Source organism: Pezoporus wallicus, unplaced genomic scaffold (genome assembly GCF_028554395.1).
Source record: "Pezoporus wallicus isolate ANWC-B61680 ecotype Strahan unplaced genomic scaffold, APGP_CSIRO_Pwel_v1 scaffold_6446, whole genome shotgun sequence".
NCBI lineage: Eukaryota > Metazoa > Chordata > Aves > Psittaciformes > Psittacidae > Pezoporus > Pezoporus wallicus.
In genome coordinates, this window is record NW_026636264.1 from 1,506,263 (window position 1) to 1,531,601 (window position 25,339).

The 25,339-nt window shown below is 35.1% G+C and overlaps 1 protein-coding gene across 4 annotated transcripts in view; it reads right to left on the reverse strand.

Moving 5' to 3' along the window:
* TNFRSF19 (TNF receptor superfamily member 19) overlaps positions 1-25,339 on the reverse strand; it is a 63,271-nt gene that overhangs the window by 30,426 nt on the left and 7,506 nt on the right. For 3 of the 4 annotated variants that reach the window (XM_057399623.1, XM_057399626.1, XM_057399625.1), the window contains 4 exons: positions 19,996-20,084; positions 18,553-18,663; positions 7,633-7,811; positions 4,983-5,068 (listed from right to left, as the gene is read on the reverse strand). In XM_057399623.1, the coding sequence (XP_057255606.1) occupies positions 4,983-5,068; positions 7,633-7,811; positions 18,553-18,663; positions 19,996-20,061 (442 nt within the window). In that variant the 5' untranslated portion in view covers positions 20,062-20,084. Of the gene's footprint in view, positions 1-4,982; positions 5,069-7,632; positions 7,812-8,182; positions 8,290-18,552; positions 18,664-19,995; positions 20,085-25,339 lie in introns of those variants that run through there. The other variant, XM_057399627.1, reaches the window with a different exon arrangement.

The window sequence follows — 25,339 nt, forward strand, 5'->3', positions numbered from 1 at the left end:
ATACACCCTACAGTATTTTTCTGCAGACTGTAATTTCCAGCTTTTTATCTTTGTTCTGAAGTACAGTCCTTGCATACCCCAAATACCCATTGCACTCACATGAAAATTTACAAAATCACACATCCTAATCTTGTAAATGTAAATAGGTACATTTATACCAGATCTCACTGTTCCTCTACTACCTACTTTAAACACCAGGAAGAATGAAATAACACCAGATTTCATCCCTTAAATAGCACCTTTCATTAGGGAAGTGACATACTTCGTAGATTTAAAGACTGAGACTCAGCTGCAGTTTAGAGCAATTACATTTGATTCTCAGAAAAACAATTCTGTAAACATACAGAAGCAAACTAATAATAATAAGTAACCTACAGAAGAAAACTGTCTGGGGAGCTTTGCAACAATCTCATTAGAGGCAGTCAAAGTGCTGTAGAAAGAAATTCCTTAAAGCAGGTAAGATATGGATGCCTCTCATGAAAATGCAATGTTTCCACTATGATCTGTTATATGTATTTTCTCTCAACAAGCTGCAGTCTTTACTCTTACTTCTCATCTCTGTAAAAATTCTTTATTTTCTAGTTTCAGATATTTGAAACCACTACCACTGAAATCAGAATCTCAAAACATGGTTCATGGCAAAAAAGTAGCAATTTTAGACTCATGTGCAAGTTTATTTCAAAGGCATATGATGTTACAATGAAACCATAGATATTTCCACTGCCGTGACTTACTCCGCAAACATTTCTGCTTCAGTGAAGCAAAGAATCTGTTTATTTCCTGGAACATGTAGAGGCTTGTTTCCCAAGCTCCACGCAGAATGGTATCCTGCCCCTATCCTGTCTCCACTCAGCTTCCCATGCTTCTTTCTTTATGTCATGAAGACAAGCTGGAGAAGGAAGAATGAGTTGGGCTGGACGTACTGTGAAAATACTATTATATTAGAGTGCAGATAGTGAAAAAAAAAGTGACAAAAAAGTAAAAGAAAAAAAAAAGAAAAAAGTTAAAAAAAAAAGAAAGAAAGGAAAAGAAAAGGCAAAGTTGTTCTTTTGGTGGTGATTTGGCTGTAAAATTCTCCTGGCACATGGGCATTCATTTCCTCTCTCCCTTAACTCCTACAATTTAACTGTTTGTACAGCCAAATTCTAGACTGAATTTGCACATAAGAGGGGAACACCAAGGACTGTAGATTGGTCCAGACTTGACCAGGAACACCAGATTGATAGGAACAATTTTTTTAATGCAGCTTGAAAAAGTTCAATGTCACAGGTTCTTCTGCTTAGTAAAACCTGTTCAGAGGCTAAAGGATTCTGGTGGTTCTGATACTGTTCTTGTATTTTGACTTGAAAAATACAACAGGAAAAACTTGAGGGAATAGATGACATAGCCAAGCAATAATTCTATTGCTTTAATTTTAAACTGCCATCTTCTTATGATCAAGAGAAGATAAAGAGTATGGTTTCTAATGTCTGTTTTTTGCTAAGACAGACTAGCTGAAAGCATAATCCTTGCTCAAAGAAAGCAATGATATCTTTGGAAGATCTGCTTCTTACCCTAGCCTTTCCCACCTCTATTCTTCACTTGTGCCACCACAAGTCTTTTGGGGTTAACAAACTCATTAGATTTAAAAATAACCTTAGAAGGAGAGTCTTTTTAATTCTTCCTACATCATGTATAGATTCATAATCTATTTTACTGAGGAATTTCATTAACAATTTAAACATAACCATTAGGGCAGCACAACACTGGCCTGAGCAGACAAGTGGGTGAACTTTACAAGCCTAAATTTGTGCTGAGAAAACAGAATCACTGAACTGTATCTATGTCACTGTTCCTTTGCTGAACAGATACCAGTTTGGGACAGTCTATTCAGAAATCACATCTTTGATTGATGCAGTTTTCACTCGAGTTCCCAATTCAAAGGACTCCTTTTCTATAATTCAATTTAGGGGAAAAAAAAAGAAAAAAAAACCTTCAGGTGAGAAAAACTATCTTCAGTTTACAAAGTGAACATAAATAGTAACTTTAAAACCATGTTTTCGTTTCTGATCTAATATTTAGATGCTGATGCTATATATAGGATTGGTATTTACAGTTTATTTACTTGAACTAAGCAAATTAAAATATAACTATACCATTGTGTATTTAATTTTCTGACATCCTAAAAACACACATAAATCATTGTGTCCCCTTTAAAGTTTACACAAAGCTGATAGCAATTCTCCTTGCCTCTAATGCTCTTCTTACTTGTTCATTATAGAATCCTTTCAACTTTGCCTCTAGCAATTCACAAACTCATTTTTTCACGAGTAAATATTTAAACCAGATCTGTTTTAAAATGTCTACAGAAAAGAAGAAGATAAAAGCAAGTATTTAGATTTATAGCTAACTGGGTAATAATCAACTGCTACTAGTGCTGAAAGAACTTGATCCATGTCTCAGCTTTTACATGAACCTTTAGTGCAGGTAGGGGGCTGTGAGCCTTTGTGCTCTTAAGCAAACAAAAGATTGCCACACACCTCACAGGACAATTAATTCATTGAAACAGGACATTTAAACTTTTCCTTTTCATCTGTAATGTAAGAGCTGCACTAATATTTGACTTTCTGTTTCACAGTGAAAAGAAAGAAGGATAAGAAAGGCAGAGAATTAGAACAGTCATCTGATCATTGAGAACTTGCCCCATGCACCTAATGATCTGTCTCCATTTATCTTCAAGTCTTAAACATCTTAACTATCAAAATAAACTGATCACTGAAATAAACAGCAAACATTTTCAGCATGAGGCGCAAAAAGGTTGCTTTCACACGTCATTTATAATTCCTTATAGAATCATGTTTTGACTTCTCTTAAAACTGCCTATTTCCACCGTTTTGATTTTAAACCTCAAACAGAACCAATATACAAATTCCAAACAAAAGACTTCTAAAAACTACAGTGACATATAGTAATTGTACCTCATGGGAGCATTTCTGTTATTTAAGATTGTAACGGTTGGTGACACACAAAATGGTCTTCTCCAGGGGGTTGTTTGTTGCCCACTTAAAATTAGTGGTAGCTTCCTTAGGATTCAAGCTTAGACTCAATTACAAATGCCAAATTACTATGAACTAAGTAATTCTGAGATTTTGCAAAAGATTTATAAATAATCTTTTCACCATCTTTAAAAAAAACAAAGAAACAAAACAAAACAAACAAAAAACAAAAACAAAAACCAACAACCCCAAAACCCCCAAATTGGTGATTTTTGAAAAGATAGAAACAAAGAAAACAAAGAAAGAGGAATTCATGTTTGAATAGCATGTTTTCTTAGAAGGAAACAAACAAAAGGAAAAACTGCGTAAAATGGATTTATGAGATCAGAATAACACTCTTACACTTCACATTTCACTATCTTTATTGTAAATAAAAAGAGAGTAAAAACAAAGAAAGGGGATAATACTTAATTTGATCAATTGGAGAGACTAAAAAAAAAAATTGTATGCATTATATTGTTTGTCTGGGTTCAAACTCTGTCTAGAAATACCTTCTGCAACTGACTGATTTTGAAGTGATTTGCCCAAGTATGTCGAAATCAGCAGTTCATTCTTGGCATCAAACGCCACAGTATCTGCTATGCAGAATATAATATCTTTAAAATGTTTAGAGAAAGTATGTTTTCTCAGTACAAAAATAGTTGAAAAAGTTTCAATTGACTTTCTGTGTTTATGCTATACATGGGCAGATGTTACTGCTGCAAGCATTTTAAGTTATTCTTTTTATAGTAATCTATGTTGCAATCTTTAATGAAAATTAAATTATTCAGATGCAGAGATATATAATGAAATTCTCTCCAACCATAAGAGAAACAGACAGGAAGCCACATTTATAAAAACTTTTGACTATTAAAGACACCGTCTGAAATTCTGGGTTTATAAGTTTATTCACCAAAAAGCACTAAAAGTAAAATGGAAGAAAAAAAAGGAAGTTTGAAAAATTACTATCTAAGCAATATATGAAATGCTGAAGAATTCTTAATACAATATATAGACTGATTTAGAAGTATGATTCTAAATCACAATAGCGTATACTTGGTTATATTTTACTCCAGCACAGTTCAGAAAAGAAAGCTTGTGTATAAGAAACTGTATCTTTAATAAAGTAGCATGAAGTATTTCAGGAACTTGACAATTCATTCGTTCTATAAAAGAATTGTTTCTGTTTGGAACAGGGGAAAAAAACCCTCCCAAAACATAAATTCACAGTTACAGAAACAAACAAGTAAACCCAAGGTTTTCCACAAGAGTATATTGTATCAATTTTTTTTTTTTTTATATTCTGAACTAGAGAGCAATATATGAAACAAGAATAATTCACTCCTTTTATTGATTAAAACCTTGATGGGATGTAGATGGTCAACAGTCTTGGAAGAAGTAATAAAAGCCTTCTGCTGCAGAATGAAGAGATTCTAATCCCCTCATTGGCCAAAAGCAGAGACACTGATTACTCATTTCCTTCTAAATGTATATAGCACTATAAAGATATTTATCTACATTGCTCTCTCTCGCTGTAACCTTGGTAATAAAGTTATTTCTAAAGGTATCAACAGATCACCCTTTTTGGGTTTCAGGAAAGAATTCATACTCACTGAGGCCTACCTGATAATAGGCACAGGGTCTAGGAAGACTGCCTCTCTTTTGGCATTAAAACAAACCAGAAACTAAAATTAATACGACAACATCAGAAGTGGAGTCGAGACTCCCTAAACACATGGTATGACAGGAATGTCTATCCTCAAGTGAGTGGTTATATGATGGAACTTTGCCATGACAGTGTTGGACCTGCTGAAATGTGTTAACAAACCTATTTACTTACAAAATAATAAGTCTCTAAAAGAATTCTTCATAGCTATGGCTGTCGTTTTTTGCCAAGCTTTTGAGTTAAACCAGAAAACATTCTAAAGCATAAAAGTCCCATTCCAACAGCAGGAAAACAGCACTTACAGTGAGGCTCATAGGGAGGAGGAGGATCACCACAAGGAACACACTCCATATCTTGAAAGCCTCCGAGCTTAGTCTTCCTATAAAATCTAGAAGATAAGTGAATGAAAAAAAAAGTTAATCTAACCCAGTTATTTTTCCTCACAAAATTAATCAGGTGTTTTAACAAGATCCTCTGTTAGTGCAAACTTTTGTCCATCTGTGTCCCAGAGCAAATGATCAGGAAATAGAAGAAAATAAAAGTAAACAAAACTACAGTAGATATTAATAATATGGCAGTAGATCTAAAGACAATTGAGGAAAAAATTGTAAATCTATTAGTTCAAATGCATAGTCACTATAATCTTATATTCACATAAGAAATAAACAGTTCTGGAGACTTCAGACTGAAATCAGTAAAATTTGTGATGTAAATCAGTACAAATTGTGTAAATCAGTAAAATTTGTGATGTAAATCAGTACAAATTGTGTAAATTTTCTGCATACATCACAACAGATAAGTATAATGCAGGCTTATTTACACATTTTAAAAAAGAAAAGTGAAATGATTAATTTATATAATGCTCCTAAAAGAAACAAGATTTTGCAAGGTAATAATCACCACTAACAGTATATAATGGATCAGATACCTGTGCTTTCCAGCTAGAATCCCCAAGATACTTTTTTCCTTCTCTGAGTTAGAGAAAAACTCATAAATTGCTTCACTTACGTATGTGCACCGAAAAGCATCACCTCCCCAATAAAGTTTAACATGCTGTGTGACAAAATCTTCAGAAAATAAGATTATTCTGTTTGTTTTGTAGAACAGTAAGTATGTTTTTTCAGAACTATGTTTCAATAAACCAGTAATCCCTCTCTGACCCTTGCTGCTCATCTAGGAAGATCTTCACCACCAACCAAAATCACAATGTGCATGGACTATGAATGCAAATTAACAAAGTGACCACATGAGTCCCAATCTACATTATCCAATTCTCCACTTTGTTTCTATATTCTCACTTAAATGCAGACTTCAAAAATTTTAGATAGAAGCATTTCAAGGTATTAAAAAATTGCTACTGTGAACAGAAGTATTGGTCAGATGGTTCAGGTAAGTAATAGCAATGGGAGGCTACAAGCAGTAACAGGCAAACCATAAAATGAAACTGTAAAGCAAGCAATCTAGCCAGCTACTCATTTCTAAAGAAATTAATACAAAAACATAACAAAAAAAATAAAAGTGGATGTCATACCCAAGGAGACATTTTATTGTAAAGACCCTGCAAGAACTTTATTTTTGAGTTTATGTTTGAAGAGCTTACTGACTACAGTGATGCTTAGGCAGCATCTAAACTGATGGACAGGTGTGTCCTACAGTTCTGTTCCCCAAAACACCCAGACCAGATATCATGACTCCTAGCCATGACTCCCTCCCTCCTCATGTTTCCAACTTTGCTGCCAGTAAAAGCAGGTTGTGGAAATAGCTCTCATTTTAACACATAGTCTATACACATATCTAGAATACGTTCTAGACCAGAATAGTGAAAAGCATTCACATCCCCCCCCCCCCCCCAATGCATGTTTTATTCTGGCTTTTTTTTCATTCCTTTCTTGTCTTTCCAAAATTTACCCTGTATTGTTTACACCACAAGAAAAATCTCCCTACTGACAGCCAAATAAGCCCTACAACACATACCTATTAATATGAAATAACAGCATAAATCTATCCACCATGTGGTTTCAGGTAGTATCAAAAGTGGTTGTGAATAACATCTAACACCTGGGGTTGCACCATGATTTAAACTAACATAATACCAAGGCTTTACTAAGTGTTTCTAAATGAAAAGACCTTACTTCTGGCTTGAGAGGAATAACCGTAGGAGCGTCAACAGTGCTCAGGCATTTGACAGCTGGTATTAAAAAAAAAAAAAAGTATCTAAAAATAAACACAATCAAATTGCTGAGATTTATATAGGAAACAAATGTAAGAACTTCAAAGCATCTCTGAAACACATACCCTGAAATACAAAGGCTGTTACAATTCCAAATCAGTTCTCATTACTTACTCCTATGAATTAGACCAATCCATAGTTCAAAACTATCAGAAATGCATTTTAACAAATTCATGGCAGCTATTCTTTCAGATGCATTTATGATTCTGAGGCAGGATCATGCTCTATGAATTTACCAACATGCTGAAGGAAATCCAGCAGCATAAACCACAGCCACTACTTTTGACCTAAAAAAATATATATTAACATGAGAATGATTAGGCATTTTTCTAAGGAGGGGTAAAAAAGGCAAGCAAATAATGTGATCAGTCTTCAAGAAGATAACTGTGCATGTTTCCAAGCGTTTCTTTATAACAATGAAGTATGTCACCAGCAACACTCAATGTTTTCAAGTATTTTGCTCATGCACTGTATAGACAGTACTCTTATAGATCAAGTAGGTAATTATCAAACCATTTTTATAGATAAGGTAATTAAAACTGCAATTCTGAAATTATGTGCTCAGATCTTACAGTAAATTGTTGGCAAGGCCAAGATTAGAACCGAGGACCTTCATAAATACATGAAGGATACAAACATTCATCTTGAAAACATGAACAAACAAATGTTAATGCAAACTAGTTTTGATTTTATTCAGGTCTCATCTTCAGAAACGGACTTACCCTGGTAAACAGTCTCCACATAGTGCATTGCTGGTGGCAGAACAGTTGGACTTCTGAAACCGGTTAACTAATGCACAATCCAGACAAGGCTTGCACTTCTGAAAGCCCCAGTCTTCCTTGAATCTGTTTGGCCTGCATGTCATGCACTGTGCATCCTCCCCATATCCAAAGCCACATTCCTGTAGGGATTAACAAGCAGTAGCAAGCTATTCAGTCACTGAAAGCACGAACAACAAGAGAATGCTGGAATAAAATGAAGACCTAGTGTAATTATTACTGAGAGTAGGTCTTTCTAGAGACAAAAGCCATCCTTTCAGCAAGTTCAAATGTGTCTTCCACTGCTAATAATCTCCCTTACTTCTATAAGTAATACTTAGTCATCCACTTTATTCATGAAACCACTGTGTATTTGAATGATAAAGGGCTTCAAGGACTCCCACAGTTTCATTATAACTAGCTTATGGTAGAATTATTGAGCTGTCTGTTTTTTAATTAGGTCAGTCATGTGAAAGTGCAGAAACTGGAACAAGTGAAGTATAAAGGCACTTACTCGGTTACAAAAACAGCAAAGAAGCACTTTGATATTAAGGTTCATAGCTAAGGTGAACAAAGTTAATTGCTGAAGAGAGTGCACTGATCTTCAAAGGCTTAGCATTTCTGTTACCAAATAAAACAGAGCTGGTTAATGACCATCAGTGAGGCATGAAACGTTGCTCAGCCACTAAGAATTTCAGAAACTCAGTCCACTCCAGTTCTAACAGTTCTCAAACTGTTGGAAGCAAGTTTAATAGTTCTGCGGATCACAGGGAGGCGTAATATTTTACTAGACAAGGAATATAATTACAGTTGGTTATTTATCCCAAATTTAGCTGTTTAAAGAAGTTATTTCCATTCATTTGCAAAAGGACACCTAATACAATTGACAGGCTAGAAAGAGAAAAACTTCACCCAACAATATGTAATAATGTGAGGACTGAATTCCAGAAACTGATAATCAAGAATTTTCAATCTATTTGATTTTTATGTCACTATTTCTTAAGAGTTATCAAGTTACTAAGAGCTGCTATTCCCTTTTCTCATCTCAATTTCCCCTCCCCCCCTCCCTTTTTTTTTCTTTTTTTTTTTTGGAGTACTTTGGAGTTAGGTTTGATGCGTTAGGGGCACACTGCAAAACAGCAAGAGGAGCACAACAAATCGCTGGAAAGGATTTTTTTAGAAGGAAGTAGGTGGGAAAGACCTCCTTCTCCAGTATATGGTCTCAGTGGAAGAACAGGGCATCTTCCCAGTGGGAAAACTACAGGAAATCTTTAATTGGGCAACTTAAGAGAAGGTTTCCACCAGTTTCCTCCCCATGTCCCTGGTTGATGTATATAAGCAACTTTTTCCCAAGTCATCCACCAAAGTCATTCACCATCCACTGAAAAACTCTTGCAGCAAAAAGCTTTGAACTATTAGAAATAAACTCAGTGTTCTCCAAGGTTTTCCACCGAGAAAGCATTTATGGACGAACTCTGCAATGGCCAATACGTATTTTATAGTGCTTCTAATTTGCAATGGTAGAGTAACAATAAACACCTTCAGATACATTTTACTGGACATTCTAAGAATTCTTTCCTTTTTGTTAAGAATATCTTTACTGTCCTCTGAAGAGCAACAAGCACTCAAGTACTCAGAAAATGAACAATTCTAAGAAAGCAGCTACAACCATACACTAAAAAAAAGTTTTCTTCCATGTGTTAGACCTAGCAATTAAAAAAAGAGGGAGACAGACAAATCATTGGAGTTAGGAATACCCAAAAAAAGCATACATATGAAACTGTACAGTTTCATACACTGTACGGTGCAGTCCTCCTGCTAGATATGGACCCTAATAAAGCTGATAGGCAAAAGGTATAAAAGTATTTCCTTTTATTTTTTTCTAATTTGCCTCCGACATAGAACATTTTCTGGCATTTTATTTCAAACCTACCAGTTTGAATCATATCAGATTTCTGCAACCTCCCCAGACAATGGGGGTTCTAGCAGTTCTATTTTATGTCACATAAAAATATCTCACTGTGTTTAGTTTTACACTCAATTTCATTTATGAAATTGTAAAACTGTATACAAAGCTACATGATTACCACTGGGGATTGGAATCAGACTAACTTCTACTAGGAGATTTTGCTCTTCCTAAGACTATTTAGACTTTTGATTGAATCTCATTATTCCTTAACACATTCTTTCTAAATATCTACTCTTTACTCTTTCTATTTAAATAATCTGAATAGTAGTGTTATAGGATATAATATGTAACTCAGACAAACCATGTATATTCGGATCTCTTGACAAATCATTTGGAATCAGTCCCTCCCAAGTCCTAGTAAACTTTCAAATATAAAGCTTAAATTAACTTAATTATAAGTTTTCCTTTCCAGACTACCTTTGAAGTTTCTGATCAAAACCAAGCAAACACCAGGGGAAAAAAAGTTAGAATTAAATGCCTCCAACTCACTGGCCCAAACTACCAAAGCTTGAGTAAGTTGTTTCTAGCTGAATCAGATCTTCTTTGCTATAGTTGGATGGACGGACAAATATTAGTGGTCCTCTGTAAAGTGGAATGGCTTGCGTTAAAGCTATAAAAATGGTGCATGCAACGTAGTCTTCTGCCCAAAGAATTTACAGTCTCCAGTCTTTTCAAATATGGCTTCTAAATCCTTGCCAGGAATTCTGTAGATATAATCCACAACTACAACTTCATGTATGTGCTTTTTATGTTCACATTATATTTCAGGTAGTTAACTGCCTGGCAGGTGCAAATAAATATTTAAGTTTGTAAACCAGGCAGAACTTCAAACAGATGTGTACTTATAATTAACCACATTCCCAAACTGAAGGATATGATTTAGACGATGGATTCAAACCCTTTGAAATCTTGGTCTTTATAATTTAGCAGTCCAACAAAGATACAAAAAATTGACTGTTTGTCTTTTATCAGTACATGTGCAAAACTGATGTGCACCAGTTTTCTTAGTCCTCTGTTTATGAAGCTGTCAAGTTATATGGCTGATGAGATCTGAATAGTTCCCAACTCCCCTCACCACTTCTATCCTCCCACTCATATTCTTAAAAGATGGCTTGTCTCCTGTGGCAGTTCACCTCAGGACTGCAGAGAAGAGAAATGAAACTTGTAACCTTAATTAGATAGATTTCAAAACCCCATTTTTTTATTTTTGTGCCAGGAGAAAAGAAAAAAGAAAAAAAGAATATCTGTTATATTTATTCCTTCTATTGTGAAGTATTCTGTGAAGAACACTTAGCCCACTCTTGCCTTTCCACTTCCCCTTTTCAATGCTACCATCAATGATACCAGCTAACATCAGTGCAATATCTCTCTCAAATAATAAAATAGTACAAGCCATGAAAACCCCAGCACTTATTTAGAAAACTGCATTAAAACGATTTAAAAAATCCTCAGAATTTAAATGCACTTCTATTTTCTTTACATTTATACTGCTTTTACTATCACAGTATTGTGATATCTCATTACCTTTAATGTATGTATTCCCAGAACAACCTTTTTTAGAAGCGGGCTTCACTAAGGTATCAAGTGAGATGACTCATCAAGGCCAGCTAGGAATGTGGAGTGACCTAGTTAACTAAACACATAACTTAGTTTCAAGGTAAAAATACTAAAAGCATTCAATAATACAGACACCTCTTGAAGTACTACCTTGGCAGTGTTAACATTTTCTTTTAGTATATACTACCCAAAACCTGATTCAGACAGAACAACCAAAAGTTTAGCAGACTACAAAGGGCAATGGAGTTAAGTGGTATGGTTTTTCCCTAAAAGTTGAATGCAACACAGAAAGTAAATGAACAGTAAATTAGATTTTAAACATTCTTTCAATTAAAATAACCTCAAATTTCATTTAAAAAAATGCTTTCAGGCATCATTAAGATCATAATCTGCAAGTACATTTTAGAATTTGTTTCTAGTTCCACTGATTAACCACAACCTACGTAAGTCCCTAGACAGTACAACACAGAGAAGTTCCATTTAGGCCATGATGATTACAAGAATATTTGGGTATTCTCAACAAAGTCTTCCAGCTATTAAGACACTTTTAACTGATGTCAGGTCATATAACAGGTTGCAGCACTGCACTGGTGCTGGGAAACAAAGCTTTTAGTAATACCTTTGAGTCTATGGCCATATTAAACAGCACACAGTTTTAACTTCCAAAAGTATCTTAGGGTGTGGATCAGCCTCATCTAATAATAATCAGTTGTATCTATCAGCAGAACTCTCTGAGCAGGACAGGCTTCAACAGCGTGCTGTAAACATGTCAGATTTAGCTTCTGTGGCTAAGTGCAAAGTTAGTATTAGAAGTTTCATTCTCAGTAAATTTAACAAGCTTACACACAGCTGCTCTGGCTTCCAGGAGACTCACCCAGGAACACATTAGCCTCTCCTGAACTGAAGATATGGTAGGTTTCCTCTCAAGCAGCTCTTTTGCTTTGGAAAGTTACAGAGTGACTGTCAAACATGTTACCAGCTGCTCTCATAGCTTCACTAGGACATGTCAGACATGGCACACCACCTTTGGTGCTCTGTATGAGGACTGTTACATTCAGGAGTAGCTTTAAACAGTACCTTCCTGTTTAATTCACCATTCCTTTTCCAAGCCAACATGCAGGTCTCCATTTGCAAGCCAGCATGCAGGTCTCCGTTTCCTTCATCATATACCTAGTGCAACCAATAATACATAGCCTGCCTTAGCAGTCACCAAGCTTCTCTTTCCCAAAGGCTCTCTGTACAGCAGCAGTCTGTTGATGGCAGTATTTATCATCTTGTATTTGCAATGCTTTTTTAAGGCATTTCTCTCCCTTTTCATCTCTGCTTTTTCATTTTCCCCTCATCATACATTTTCCTCAAGTGCGCTGATAGAACTGATAATGAGGCTGAGCTGAAAGTCTGTCTATGAGATGAATCCAGGTTAAAAATGACCAGTTCGGTGATCTGTTCCACAGTGCAGCCTAAAACCTACTGTGTCTGAAGGTAGGGCACTTTGGAAAAAACTTACTGGTGCCAAAACTATTATTTCTGTGTTACTGAACTACAGCCTCAGACGCGGTCTGTTGACAAAACAATCTACAATTACAGTTAAAGTTCTGAGTTGCAATACAAGCTTGATGAGGCTGAGCTTTTTCATATATATATATATAAATAAAATACATAGAAGCTAAAGACAACTATGAATGCGTTTATTTTATTTTTTTTTAAAAAGCAAGTGTTACTTGTGATTTCTATGAATTTGAATCATACATAAGGTATGATTTACACAGAAACACCTTACTGGTAAGATAAGACAAAAAAGGCTCTTACTATCAAGCCACACCAATGACTATTCAGGCACTGGTGACTTGTAGTAATTTAAAGAATGGAAGATATTAAACTGCTTAAATTCACGATGCTTTGCTTTCTAATAAATGATTCAGAAATGAAATAATGCTGAGCCACATGAAGCAAGCACTTCCTTCTGAAATGACACAATCTCTCACCCCAGAGAAAGCACTGCTTTTAAAAACAAAACACACACAAACAAAACACCAAAAAAAAAAAAGCCAACCCTGAAAAAAATCTTCATACACTCAAAATCAAACTATTTCAGTGGTTCAGCTGCTTCGAAAACATTGCCAAAGACACATGTTTGCGTGAAGAAAAGGCTATAGGGTTCATTAAATAAAAACAACAAATAAAAAACCCCAAATCAAAACAAAAAATAAATAGAAGCAAACAAACGGGAAGCAGCTTTCACTCCCTTACTCATCAATGCTAAACTGTTGATACAATAACAAAGCTGGCCCTCATATGATGGCAATATGTTGAGTATTTTATAAAAAATATAATCAACAAGTAATTGATGGATTTCAGTTTTAAGCTACTGTAATATTGAAAGTGCTGCTATTACTACAATTGATAGGGAATGCTATAAAGGGTGTCTGAATTTGCTTATCTATGCAGACAGGAAAATCAATCCAATAGATTGAGCACTAATTTGCAACTCAAATGAAATTCTCATTATGGAATCATAGAATAGCCCAGGTCAGAAGAAACCTTAAAAAGACATCTGGTCTAACCTTTCATGGGACAGGGAGCTGAGATGAGATGGTCTAAGCACCCTGTTCAATTGCATTCTGAAAACTTCCAGTGATGGAGACTCTACTATGTTCCTGGGGAAGTTGTTCCATGGAATGATTGTTCTCATTGCAAATAATTTCTTTTTCACATAGAGATCAAGTCTCTTTCCTGGTAGAACTCCCACCTATTGCATCTTGTCTTGTTGTGTGGCACCTTGTGAAGAGAAAGACTCCATTCTCTTGTTCCACTCTGTGGCCTCCATCTACTCTGTTTCACCAAAAACTTCCAGCATTACCATAGGGAAGTTGATTTCTGTGCTAGTGTCTCATATATAAATTGAGAAAAGGCAACAGCATTTCCCTAACTTAGAAAGGTCCTATGAAATATTCACACAGTACACCAACAAAGGTCATATAAAGAACCCAAGTTAATAGTTGTAAAAATAAATATATATACACAGATACCCACTCTGTACAGGTGGTATTTTGTTCTGCACATTTATCCGTCCTGTTCAGGCAAGTCCGTGTTACATCTGAGTATATCTGGCAGCATGGGAACTGACTGGACTGTCACACAGGACCTGATTTGATTAGACTTTAACCATGCATTAAGTCACCTGTGCAGCCTGTGTTAAATTCTTAAGTCTGATCTTCAGATGTCACTGTGCCTTCCCTTAAGTGTAGGGACAACTAATGACTATTTACTTAACTGGATTTTATAAATCCACAATAAAGATCCCACTGAAGTTTAAATAAAACCCACGGATACCACAATTAGGTAAGAATGTATTAGTTTTGATTTCTGTAACATCACATGCTCAGTTTAAATAAAGGCAAAAGGAAGAAAATACACGTAAAGTTGGTTCTGATCAATTCAGTGGCAAGGTATTTAATCATAGTACCCCTGTGTACCACAGTATTTACCTTAATTTTTGTCTTGAGAACTCCAGTTTTCCTTTCATAGTCTAGCCTACTAACTCTGCTTGGTTTTTGAGAGGAACACAGTTCCTATTTTTCTAAGTCACTAATAACAAGAAAGAAATCTACAGATTTAGATTGTAACTAAGATGAAGTCATTTTTCATAAAAAAGATCAAAGAAAGAGTCCTTGACATTGGACCTGTCAGCTTCAGCTTATTCACCAGTATAAGTTCTACCTGAACTGAGATTTGAGGGAAGGAAATAGGGACGTATGTTTACATCAGTCGTTCACACAGTCCACTGCTGTGACCAACATGACCCAATAGTTTGCCTTTTGTAGCCAACAATATAGGTTGAGGTTTTTTGTAACTAACATAAGAGAAACCTGTCAGTCAATTGCTTTGAGGGGGTACCTGAACCAAAACCCCCACTGCTAACATTGTATTTTACTACATACTTAGACATACAGTCATAGAATCATAGAATATTTAGGGTTGGAAAGGACCTTAAGATCATCTAGTTCCACCCCCCCTGCCATGGGCAGGGACACCTCACACTAAACCATGTTTCCCAAGGCTCTGTCCAGCCTGGCCTTGAACACTGCCAGGGATGGAGCATTCACAACTTCCTTGGGCAACCCATTCCAGTGCCTCACCACCCTCACAGTAAAGAGCTTCTTCCTTATATCCAATCTAAACTTCCTCTGTTTAAGTTACTCCTTGTCTTATCACTACAGTCCCTAATAAAGAGTCCCTCCCCAGCATCCCTATAGGCCCCCTTCAGATACTGGAAGGCTGCTATGAGGTCTCCACGCAGCCTTCTCTTCTCCAGCCTGAACAGCCCCAACTTTCTCAGCCTGTCTTCATACGGGAGGTGCTCCAGTCCCTTGATCATCCTCTTAGGTCTCCTCTGGACTTGTTCCAACAGTTCCATGTCCTTTTGATGTTGAGGACACCAGAACTGCACACAATACTCCAGGTGAGGTCTCACAAGAGCAGAGTAGAGGGGCAGGATCACCTCCTTCGACCTACTGGTCGCACTCCTTTAATGCAGCCCAGGATGCGATTGGCTTTCTGGGCTGCAATGCTCCCACATCCAACAATGTATCAAGTTTTACCCATGAGCACTAAATGTTTGATCAGAAAACAGACACATTGTTATTAAGAAACTGTTACTAAACTACACCATAATTACATTGCTTTCTCACATGTAAAAAACCCCAAGCAAACAAAACTCCTCCTGTACTGCAAATTACTTCAAGTATATCATTAAATCCCTTTTCCCTTTACGTTCTGACCTTTGACTTCCATACTTTGTTGCTTCAAGCTGTAGTTCAGCAAGATTACTTTCAACTGCATTTTAGTAACAGCCACAGCATTACATCCTTTGCTATGATTCACAGAAAATTTTACCTATATTTATAAGGGAAATTATACTTCAACTCACACTTAGGTTTGAGCAAAAACTTCAGTTATTTCAGTTCTAGTGTAGTAGCAAAAAACTGTATTTGAGAGCCTATTTGTGCCACAGAGAAGCAATTGCTTACACATTGATGTGTACTAAACATTAATGTTTTTCAGAAAAACTAGTCCTAAGAATCCAGACAATTAGACTGTAAACAAAAATAGTTAAAGTAAAATCATAACTTGAATAGTGTACTGTTGCAAACTATAACCTTCTTATTTTAGTTTAGAATTTCTTTATTAAATTGAAAGTGTGATTACTGAGGGCATTAGTTTTCATGCTCTTGTTTTCTATTTGCCACCTAGATAAGTATGCTGTATCAACAAGTATAGTACTGCTTTAGGACCACTTATAAAATGCCTTTATAAATTAAAGTCCCTGGAAGCTTTCAGTCCACAAATTTAAGGCCAATCTGGAAAAAAAAAACCAAAACTTCCAAATAAAATCTCATCCATACCATTAGTCATCTTCAAATCTCTACTTCAACATTACTGTTTGTATGGCTAAACCTTAACTAATACTGCCCAAGATAGAAAGCAACCCTCACTAAAGCATGAAACTGAATGTTTCAGTTAACACACCAAACACTAGCTACAGGGAGTGAAGAGACAGGGAAAATGTGTCACTCCATTTCAGTAAATCTTTTCAAACCACACACAAACCACAATACTTAACTTGTGCTTTTTTTCAGAGCTGAATATAGTAAGAAATACAAAGCCACAAACTGAAAGCTTCTTTCCCCCTGTTGTTTAAATACACATACACACCAGACTTAGCAATGTTTCATGTTAAAAAATTTTCAAAAATAACATTGCAAATCCCTCCTTGGATCTATACAACATATTTGTCTACAAAAGCAACCCTGAAAATTAAATTTCACTCCCAAATAACACCCTAAATTCTACCTTTATCATTCTTTTTATGCTACCAGCAGAAGTATCAAACAGAGTTTGCCACTCTATATGAAAAGGGCAGGGCAGCTACTTGCCTCTTGCTTCATGGCCCCATCTATCAGGTATCAATCACACTGCACAGTTATATCTGGGCCACAGTTCTACACTCTAGCAATGGGCAAGATGTAGGTATCAGAGCTGGACACTGAAGAGACTTAAGTTTACGCATGAGGCTTCACAAATCAGCTCACCATTCATAAGAACAGCCTGCACTCTTCTTGCCTGACCATTTTCACACCTCTAGCATAACACTCCTGCTCCCCCAAAACACCCAGTCTCCCCATGATGCGTAACTCATTCTGCAATCTCTCTCACCTCCTCTGCTTGCGTTAGCAAATCCCACCACATGCCTCCCTCCTGTTTCAGCACCTGCTCACACACAACACTTACTCTCTCTGTGCTGAAAGCAAGGTCTTTCATTCAGACTTGCACTTTTGCTGGAAATTTTGGCAAATTGACTTTCTAGTTCTACTGAGTCACAGTCCATAATCTCAGTCAACTTTCATCTCCATTTATTAATTTCTGCATTTCTAAAAGACTTTGCCAATTCCAAAACTTTTAGGGGATTTTCTTTTGGAAGAGATGCAGTTCTAAAAGAAGAAAAAAAAAACCACAACCCATCACATTTACATAGGACTCACAATAGCAAATATGCCTTCTCCATGATTCTAACAAAGACTTCTTATGTGCTTTCCACATATTACCATGTATTTTTCTGGCCTCAACTTTCTCAATTACTTCAAATGGCACAAAGATAGGGATTGCATTTACAGCATTTTTAACAAGTTGCAAAACAAAGAAATGAGTCTCACTTGAATATAGCTACTGAAAGTGCTCCAGCCACTGAGCTGCTGAAAACAGATCATCTATCTCCCAGCCTTTCTAAGGAAGTATCTCAGTTCTCAAGTGAATCCTACACTGTATTTTTGCACTTATGCCCTTATTTTTCTTATAAACCATCCTGTTAAGATAGTTTGTTGTATAGAAAAGTATTTAAACATTGTCTATAGCAGCAATTAAATCTAAAATACAGAACTGATTCTGAAAGTCAGCATGAAGCTCTCACCCCCATCTCAGTGGTCTGTACCAATCAGTAGTTTGAAATACATTTTTCAGGCACTCCTCTACACAGTGAGATTATTCAGTCTTAATTCCCTGTAGTTCCCACCCCTCCTTTGTAACACTAACTCACCTTTAAAGAAAAGAAAAAAAATAACATTTTGATAGCCCATACCCAGATCCTTTAATGGTACAGCCTACTCTATTAATGGCATCATCATTTTCTGAAATGAGCCTTTTATATAGAGAGAACTAGAAAACATGGTTCTTGAAAAACTGTAAAATGTTTAAACACCAAAATGCTAAAAAGTATTTCCATATAACTACAGATATCTATTATTTTAACCACATATGTAAATGAAATAATTATAAAATTCAAGAACACATGATCTGCTTACCTTTGAGAGTTCCATTCCAGGTCCACACTGTTTGCAGAGGATACAGTTTCCAGTGTGGTCCCTAAATTCTTGCTCTCTACAATCTCCAGTCTCACAGATTACTCTACTTAGCTTAAAAAGAAAAAGATAGTAAACTCACCAAATCATAACTACTCTGTTATCAACATGTAATTTTTATGAACTTTATAGCAGAAAAATAGATCATTTTACTATCGTAAAAATAAGACAGTGGCCTGAATTTTAAAGGGTCTCAGTACTCAGTGATTTGTAATGATTTTACAATTTTTAGAAGACCTAACTGATATTTGACACCTGTGGAATGCTAAAACACTAAATTGTTTGAACATGAGTTTAAATTCCTCACCTTAATTAGCATTACAAAAAATGCACATGACCATTTACTAAAGCTACAACTTTCATGACAGTAAGCTACATCACATTACACTGCTGTGTTTCATTAATTTGTGATTTTTTAATTTTTCAATGAAGTCATTACAATTGAATAAATTGCTAAAATCTAGTCCTTTAAACGTAAATATTTATAGATTTTAAAAGGTCACTCAAACCTTTTGGAAACTAAAAAAAACACCCAACCAAAACCAGAAAAACCACAAAAACCCTGTATGAATACTATTTATTCTAAATTTTACTATCTCTGTACATTTGATGGGCTGTTCAAAGACATTTAAGTACATTACCTGACCAAACCAGAAACTGAGGTTATGAGAAATAACATAAGCAGTAATATCAGCCATGCAAACTCTCATTATAATCACTGGAATCCTACATTAGCAAACATTAGCAAACCTTGTGAGCTCCTTCAGTAGTATTATAAATTAAATGTCTAATACAGGCTTCCATCAGTGAAAGTGCTCTCCACAATTGCTACTAAATTCTTATTCTGTGTATTTTCTGGGAGACCAAAGCCTTTCTGATAGCTATGAAACATTAACTAACCTTAGCTCCAGAGCTTGTATCTGCAAGCCAGAGTTGAAGTATGCTTAATCGGTAATGCAGTTGTGTGCTATGCTATGTTCTGCTATTCCAGCTTTGGAATATTTCAAAGTGCTAAGCTATGTGTGTAGCATACTGTATTAAGATATGTCCACTGAATATTGGTTAGAATTCCTGCCATCTCTCTGAAGTGAAGCAGTATCACCTTCATATTGACTCATATTTTCTGTCCTAGTCCAGTTCTTCTTCCATTAAGAGGCTGACAAGGTAAATTCTTTTAATCGCATGGGAGGAGCAGCAAGAAATGATATAAATCAGTTGAGCAAGCTCACTTTTAAATAGATAAAATGTGTGCATCATCACCTGCATATATCAGTTTAAGAATTCTAGTATTAGCAGTAATGTGTAAAATAAAACACCATTCCTGCATCCTATATAATTTTTTCAACATTCATCCTAGGGAAAAATAAATATCAATTTTTAACTTACCAAATATGCTAGTAAAATTATGAGCATCTTCAGTTTATCTTCTCCTTGTAATCCTTTAGCATCCATTTCTTACAATTAAACTTTTCTCCCTAGAAAAAAAAAACGTTATATTTCACAATGTTAAAATTGAAAAAGTCATATGATCCACAGTACTTTATGTCATTCAGTATGTCAAAATATGTAACTGTTAATGTTATTAAAATATTTCAGATGGATTACTGGAAGCTAAACAACAAATATATGCTTTAAAGATCATCTTCTTTTTTAGAAGACAAGGCAATATTCACAAAGTTTCTATACCCTTAATTCTCAAAAGAAGAGACTACTATCAGTCTAGAGAATGTCAGTATTTGTAAAACCAACATCTAACATCCTTAACATATTTATCTTGCTTGTTAGACACCCAACTAAGCACATGATCAGCAGACAAAGATCAATTTCCTCAAATATGCCACATATCAACCAAGACATAGCTGATCATGAGGAAGTTCCTTCTGTGTTGCAATGTGGAACAGAATGTGTTTGCCTAGTGGCAAAGATAACCTCTTCTACTTCATTCTGCAAGGAACTGGAGGCATATACAGGATCGGTTTCTACCAGTTACCTAAGGGATATTGACTTCTAAAGATGTGTTAACATGATTGTTTATGATCTGGTAGGCAAAGACTATTTTAGAAGACATTTCAAAGAGTTTAACCAAATCACATCCTACCTCAGACTATTTTTAATCATAATCTCAGAAGAAGACAACAGAACAGTCCATAAAGCCTTGCTTAGTTTTTTGCTTTTTTTTTTTTTAAGAAGTGGTAACAAAAAATGATTCTTTTTTTTAAAAAGAAGGAAATATTTAAAGATGGTAAGGAAAGGAAGTTCTATTTTGGGATTACATTTCTTGGATTATTAAATCAATGAAATGCAATCCCACAATCATTAAAAATACTGTCTTTGGCCAACAAAATATTTTTTCTCTGTTTAATTTCCTTTTGTTTATTTATTTGAGTCTTTGTATTAATTTCCAGTTTCTTACTTTTTGGTTTTGTCAGTTACCTAGAAATGCAAGTGTAACTACTAGTTCAGAAATCCAAACTATTAAAAAACAATAACAAGAATAAATAAATTCATCTTACATGACAGGGTATTTGAATTTGATCCTAATTCGCATACCATGTATGGCAGTAATATAATGTCATTGTTTTTAGCTAGATATGAAAAATAATACTGAAAATATTTCTGGCATACTTCAGAGTTAAAGGATTGATATTTAAATACAGTTTTAAAAGACAAAATACGTAATTGTTATCATTTAAGAGTATCATTTAGATGTTATCATTTAAAGAAGAGACTAACAAGTCCAAGGATGGAACCCAGAATAGAAATAGAATAGAAAAATATTAAGAACAAACACAAAGTGCGTTACAATATGAAACTGTAACAAGCATAATATTCTTCAAAATATATACAACCAGAATGAGCATGAACTATAATTAACACACAGTTTCACATTTTACTGCATGAATATCCTACTTAACAAAGTTCAGTAAGAAGAAAGTATACTTCAGTGGCACTATTGATATTTTAAAGTAAATTGTATTTGGAAGTGTAGAAAGGGCTGCTAGGAAGAACAAAACAGGCAAAGAGGTGTGTCAGGCAGCACTCTGCAGGAAAATCAAGATTACATTTTCTATGGTTATTTCTCACTTAGTGATGGTAATGGTCTATGGGCCAATGACAATTATCAGATTATATGCATGTCAACATGGGTGAAAAAGAAGACATACCATCAAGTAATACAAATACATACAGATAGAGTATTCAACATAGGCTGTTTTTTTTTTAGTAGGAGGCTGGGGAAGAGGGAGTATGGGAGGAGGGAAAATGGGAAATCTCAGAAAGAATACTGGATGACCCAAATACAATGATGAAAAAATATTGTAGAACAAATTGTAGAGAAGAGTCAACAAATTAAAAAGTTATTAGGTACACAAGGTTGGCATGAGAAGATGACAGTGCTAAAGCTGCCAAAAAAAAAAAATAATTAAGTATATAAGAACAAAAATGTGTAAAAACTGAACTATTTCTAGTAAGGGCAAAAAAAGAAAAAAAAGTGGACAGAGACTGTAAAAATACTGTTAAGGGAACTCAGAAGTCCCAAGAAATGTTTTCTCATCTATGTTTGGAAAGAAACAAGATGCGTAAAACCGCATATCAGATAATATATCTTCCGTCAGAATAGTAACTGAAGATCTGCTAAGTAAAAACAAATTACACACAAGACAAATCAGGAGACTTTGCACCTCAGTAACCTTGAAAAAAATATCAAGAAAGACTTAAGCTTGCTGCTGTTTAATTTTTATACAGTTTGGAAAGCTAGAGAAATTCAAGAATGGTAATGTTATGAGAAGATTAAAATAGAACTAAGAGTAGTAATACAATAAACAACTCTACACAATATTACAGAGAAACAGTCCTGCAAAACGAGTTTGACTCACTTGATTCAGAGAAGACAACACAATAAAGTTAAAAGTCTAAAAGCTAAATTTATATAGAATTATTAAATATCAATTCAAATGAAATGAAAGAGAGTTGAGAGACACCCCCCCCCCCCCCCCCCCCGACTTCTTGATTTCATATAATGGTATTCAGTGTAAAAATTTAAATACTTATATGCTTTCTTAATAGCTACAGGAGGCAAAATCCTACATAACTGTGCCAGTGAAATAAAGTTGTAAATATAAATGCATTGCTTAGAACTGCACATCAAGTGATTATTCCAAGTCATCTGAGCTTAGTCATCATATTCCTTAATAATATTATTGTTAAAGAAATAAAACATAGCACATTTCTAATGTAATTATGACCATCTATATAGTACTACCAAATGTTAGAAATAGGATTATTTATAATGTTAAAAGTATGGCTTATTTTAAAATTTAAGATTTAATTTCGTTTCCAAAACCAGATATGACAGATATCAAAAAAAGTAATGCTATCTTGTAATAATAATATATTTTTATGCCACGTTCCATGTAAAATTATCAATGCAAACAATATTGGCAAGCTGTATTAAGCCTAATGATCTAAAATATGGAGCTGTGGCATAATCTAAACAGTCTGTATTTTACTGAGCAGATCACCTAAAATGCTAAAAAAAATGAAGAAAATCAAGAACAGCCTGAATAACTGCCCAGCGGATTCAGTACTCTTTATTAAAAATCAATATTGAAACAAAGCTGGTTTTTTTGTGTGTTTGTAATATTCTGGAGTTACAACTGTAAATAAGTAAAGACGTAAATAAATAAATAAATAAATAAAGCCAGATCTTAACAAGAAGGTAGTACAAAATCACAAGCATGTTCCTGGCCATGCTGACAGCTCGTATTTCAGTTTTGGAGTGGCCATATCCGTTATACAATGATCTTCTTATAGCATGTACCTCAAAGACTTTCAGAACATAGAAAGCATATGGAGACACATGCTGTGCTAAAAACACATTTTGTTGACTTAGGTGTGCAAATTTTATTGCACCTGTGAAATATTTTCGATTTAAAAGAAAATCTACAGTCTTTATGAAACTCTTGCCAAATTCAACACCTTCAAACATCAGGAGTTCCAAAACCCAGAGTAAATTTCCAAAATCAAGTCTTTTAGAACTGGTGTTAAATGATCACAGACTTTTCCAAATCATCTACACATTCTACTGAGCTTCAAGTTTGTTGACTGATCATTACATGTATGATGCAATCTCATAGCTTTAGGTCTATAATATGAGGCATCTTCTAGATAATTTTTCTTTTATAATCAACAGATCTTCGAAAATATGCTTGCAGGTCTACAGGCCTTAAACTTCAGTGCACTTCAGTAGGTTTAGTAGCATCAAAACATGTGCAAATCATTTCAGTAGATGTGTATGAATACCTGTGATATTGGACCATGCTATCATTGTGCATATTGTCCCTGTTCCTACCAAAAAAAACCCTGAAGAACATAAAGTGGCTATAACATGTAAGGAAGAAATTATGTGGTGTACAATAAAAAATTACTGTTAAAAGCACAAAAAATTTAAGTGTTTATTTTCATGACAACATTTTGATATAGTAATGCAAATGGTTAAGGCACATTCAGCATTCAGAACTCATTGTATTGAAAGCAAGTCCCGAAGGACACATAACTATATCAGTTGCTTGTTTTCTGTTTCTATCTCCAGTTTAGTTAAAAGCCCGGCTTAAAAAGCAGACACTGCAGCACTTAATATCAGGTTGCCATTGGGCAAATTTATTCCCTCTTGATATCAAGTAGCATTACATTGATGTTTGTTGAACATGAGCATATGCATTTAAGTAGTAACTAGAAGAGTTTTTTGCCTCTAAAATACATGTAACCAAATAGAAATTCTATGCATTTGAAGATTATTTGTTCTTGCCCAGCTACTGGTATTTATAACACTGAATTTGGTTATCCTCAATTATATTAAATGAAAGAAAAGTTTGGACACGGTTTTTTGAGGTCAGTAAATCATTCCAAATGCATCTTTTCTTGGGGTTAACAGTGATATGCTTTACTGAAATACCCAAGCACAAGCAATCATCACTGGCAATGTACTGAGCTCCAGATACAGAACTTCCATTAGGAAATGTGGCTGCATACTTTTAAGGTTGTGTGGGACCTACTATGCGTATGTATATAGAGGGCAATCATCAAACAGTAAATTACAAAGGCATAGTAAATATATTGTGGAAGGAGGAATTTCCTATCTTCCAGAGTCCTAGAATCCACTGTCCTCCAAAATTCACTTCTACATTTACTTGTCACCTGAGCAATAGTCATCGTTCTATTTCAAAGTCAATCTGCCAGAAAAATATTTCTTCCTTCTCTCCAAAGAAACCAAAGTTTCACCATGAAAAATATATCACCTCAAGACTGAAAAGGACATGATTAAATTATGGCCTACCAGCAGGTTCCTCATACATGCAAGCATCAAAACTTTGAAGTCAACATCACCCACCTTCTAAGGGAAACTTCAGAAAGGCTGAAAGGTCCCAACTTCAAATTCACTTAACTTTCCAAGATCTTACAAGTTTCCCATATTTGATTTGACATTCATACTTGATGACCACTTTTCATGCTGTCTGTAATAGTGGCAAACAGTACTCTGAGAAGTTCTGCATGAGGCAGAGATGAAAACATAATCACCATATCTTGCCAACAGGGGTCTCTGGTATCCAATGAATGGGGTCTCTGCTCCCTTCTAACCACCCTGTTTCCCACCTGCAGCTGTCAACTGCATGCAATAAAATGACAAGGAGTGGCAGATGGCTTTAGAAGACACAGTGCCCCACGGGCAAAA